Here is a 1,416-nt window from a genome sequence, read left to right as displayed (position 1 = left end):
AGGAACGCTGTTCGGTGCAGTTATTATTATTATTATTATTATTATTATTAAGAAATGTCAAACCGGTTCACATCGCTGAATCATACAAATGACTACAAATATTTATCAAAGATTATATTGATATTTGCATTCTGTTGTGTTCTTTTTTTGTTGCAGAATGATATAAAAAAAATGTCTGTTCAAAACGATGATGCCGTTGTATCAGGCTATGGTAGTTCAGATGAAACAGCGTCGTTGCTGGTATCATCGAAAAATAAACATGCTTCGTCTCAGTCTCGCGGTAATATTTTCAAAGTTTCATCAACTGTGAATGGGCCTGCTTCAACAAGTGGAACAACGAAACCAGTTTTGATGCGACAAGAATGCACATCATCATATCTGATCAGTCCGAATACATCACAAATGGGATGTTCAGAGGAAAAACAACCTGGTGAAGATGATCAAAGCTCACAGAAATCAAATCAACAAGCCCTCTCATCGATAGCAATTAGACCATATCAAATGTCATTAAGTGTAAATGCTTCTTCCGTACCGGATTTAGATGCACAATATAATTTAGAAGCACCTGCTATATCAGTATCACAATCCTACCGTAACGGCCATCGTGATTCCGTAAGCGGCTACCAGCTGAATCCACAGACTCGATGCCGCACGTGCAGGACATGCGAAAGACGCGCTTCGACAACTCCCGTTTCCTCACTTTATTTAGCTCGATCCGTAAGAAAAGAAATCGCTTTGTCCCATTGGCAATATCACGCAATCATTTCACTTTTATTTGAAAGATTAAGTTGGCGTAATTCAAATAATACTGAAATGTTTGATCGCTTTGCTCACGCACATTTCTAAAATTTCAATTGGCATTTTGATTCAGGTATCAAAAGAAAGCGTTCGTAGTCAAGCACAAGGGCATTTATCGCCTCACTCACTTCATGTTCAACAGCACATACCGCCAGTTCTGATAACCTCATCACCGAATTCGGGATCACGAATTATTCGACAAAGTTCACAGCCAGAAGCTAGCAATGTGATTTGTTGTCAACATGCCTGTAGTCATACCACACCATCATTGCGACAGTTACGCGAGCCCAGCGAAGGAATTGCTGGCATTGCTGGCATTGCAGCTGACTCGCTGCGGATCAACGGAGCAATGAGACCTTTTCGACAGGTATGTTTATATCATTTTTTTATTGTTGTTGATTTTTTTTTAACATTTAAAAAATTAATATAGTTTTTAAACTATATACATAAGATAAATATTTTCTTCAAACATTTGATCTGAGATTAGTTTCATGTTATTAGATATTTTATATGTTTTTTTAAACTAATTATAAATTCAACTAATCGAAATAGACAACATATGATCAAATAACAATATAAATATATTTGATTTCGATTTTCCAATGCATACCAGTTCTA

General features: G+C 36.4%; 1 protein-coding gene across 1 annotated transcript; it reads left to right on the top strand.

Moving 5' to 3' along the window:
* Window positions 1-161: 161 nt before the first annotated feature.
* LOC116345555 (small conductance calcium-activated potassium channel protein-like) lies at window positions 162-1,165 on the top strand (the record flags this gene model as incomplete). The annotated part of the gene is made up of 2 exons (XM_031774992.1): window positions 162-717; window positions 872-1,165. Coding segments are annotated over exons 1-2 (840 nt in total), but the record flags the coding sequence as incomplete, so codon positions are not given.
* Between the last annotated feature and the right edge of the window lie 251 nt (window positions 1,166-1,416).

The sequence above is a fragment of the Contarinia nasturtii genome, unplaced genomic scaffold (genome assembly GCF_009176525.2).
Source record: "Contarinia nasturtii isolate CC-2019 unplaced genomic scaffold, AAFC_CNas_1.1 Cnas_scaffold_1348, whole genome shotgun sequence".
NCBI classification, from domain to species: domain Eukaryota; kingdom Metazoa; phylum Arthropoda; class Insecta; order Diptera; family Cecidomyiidae; genus Contarinia; species Contarinia nasturtii.
The sequence above is the reverse complement of the archived record's forward strand: the minus strand, read 5'-3'. Positions and strand labels throughout refer to the sequence as shown.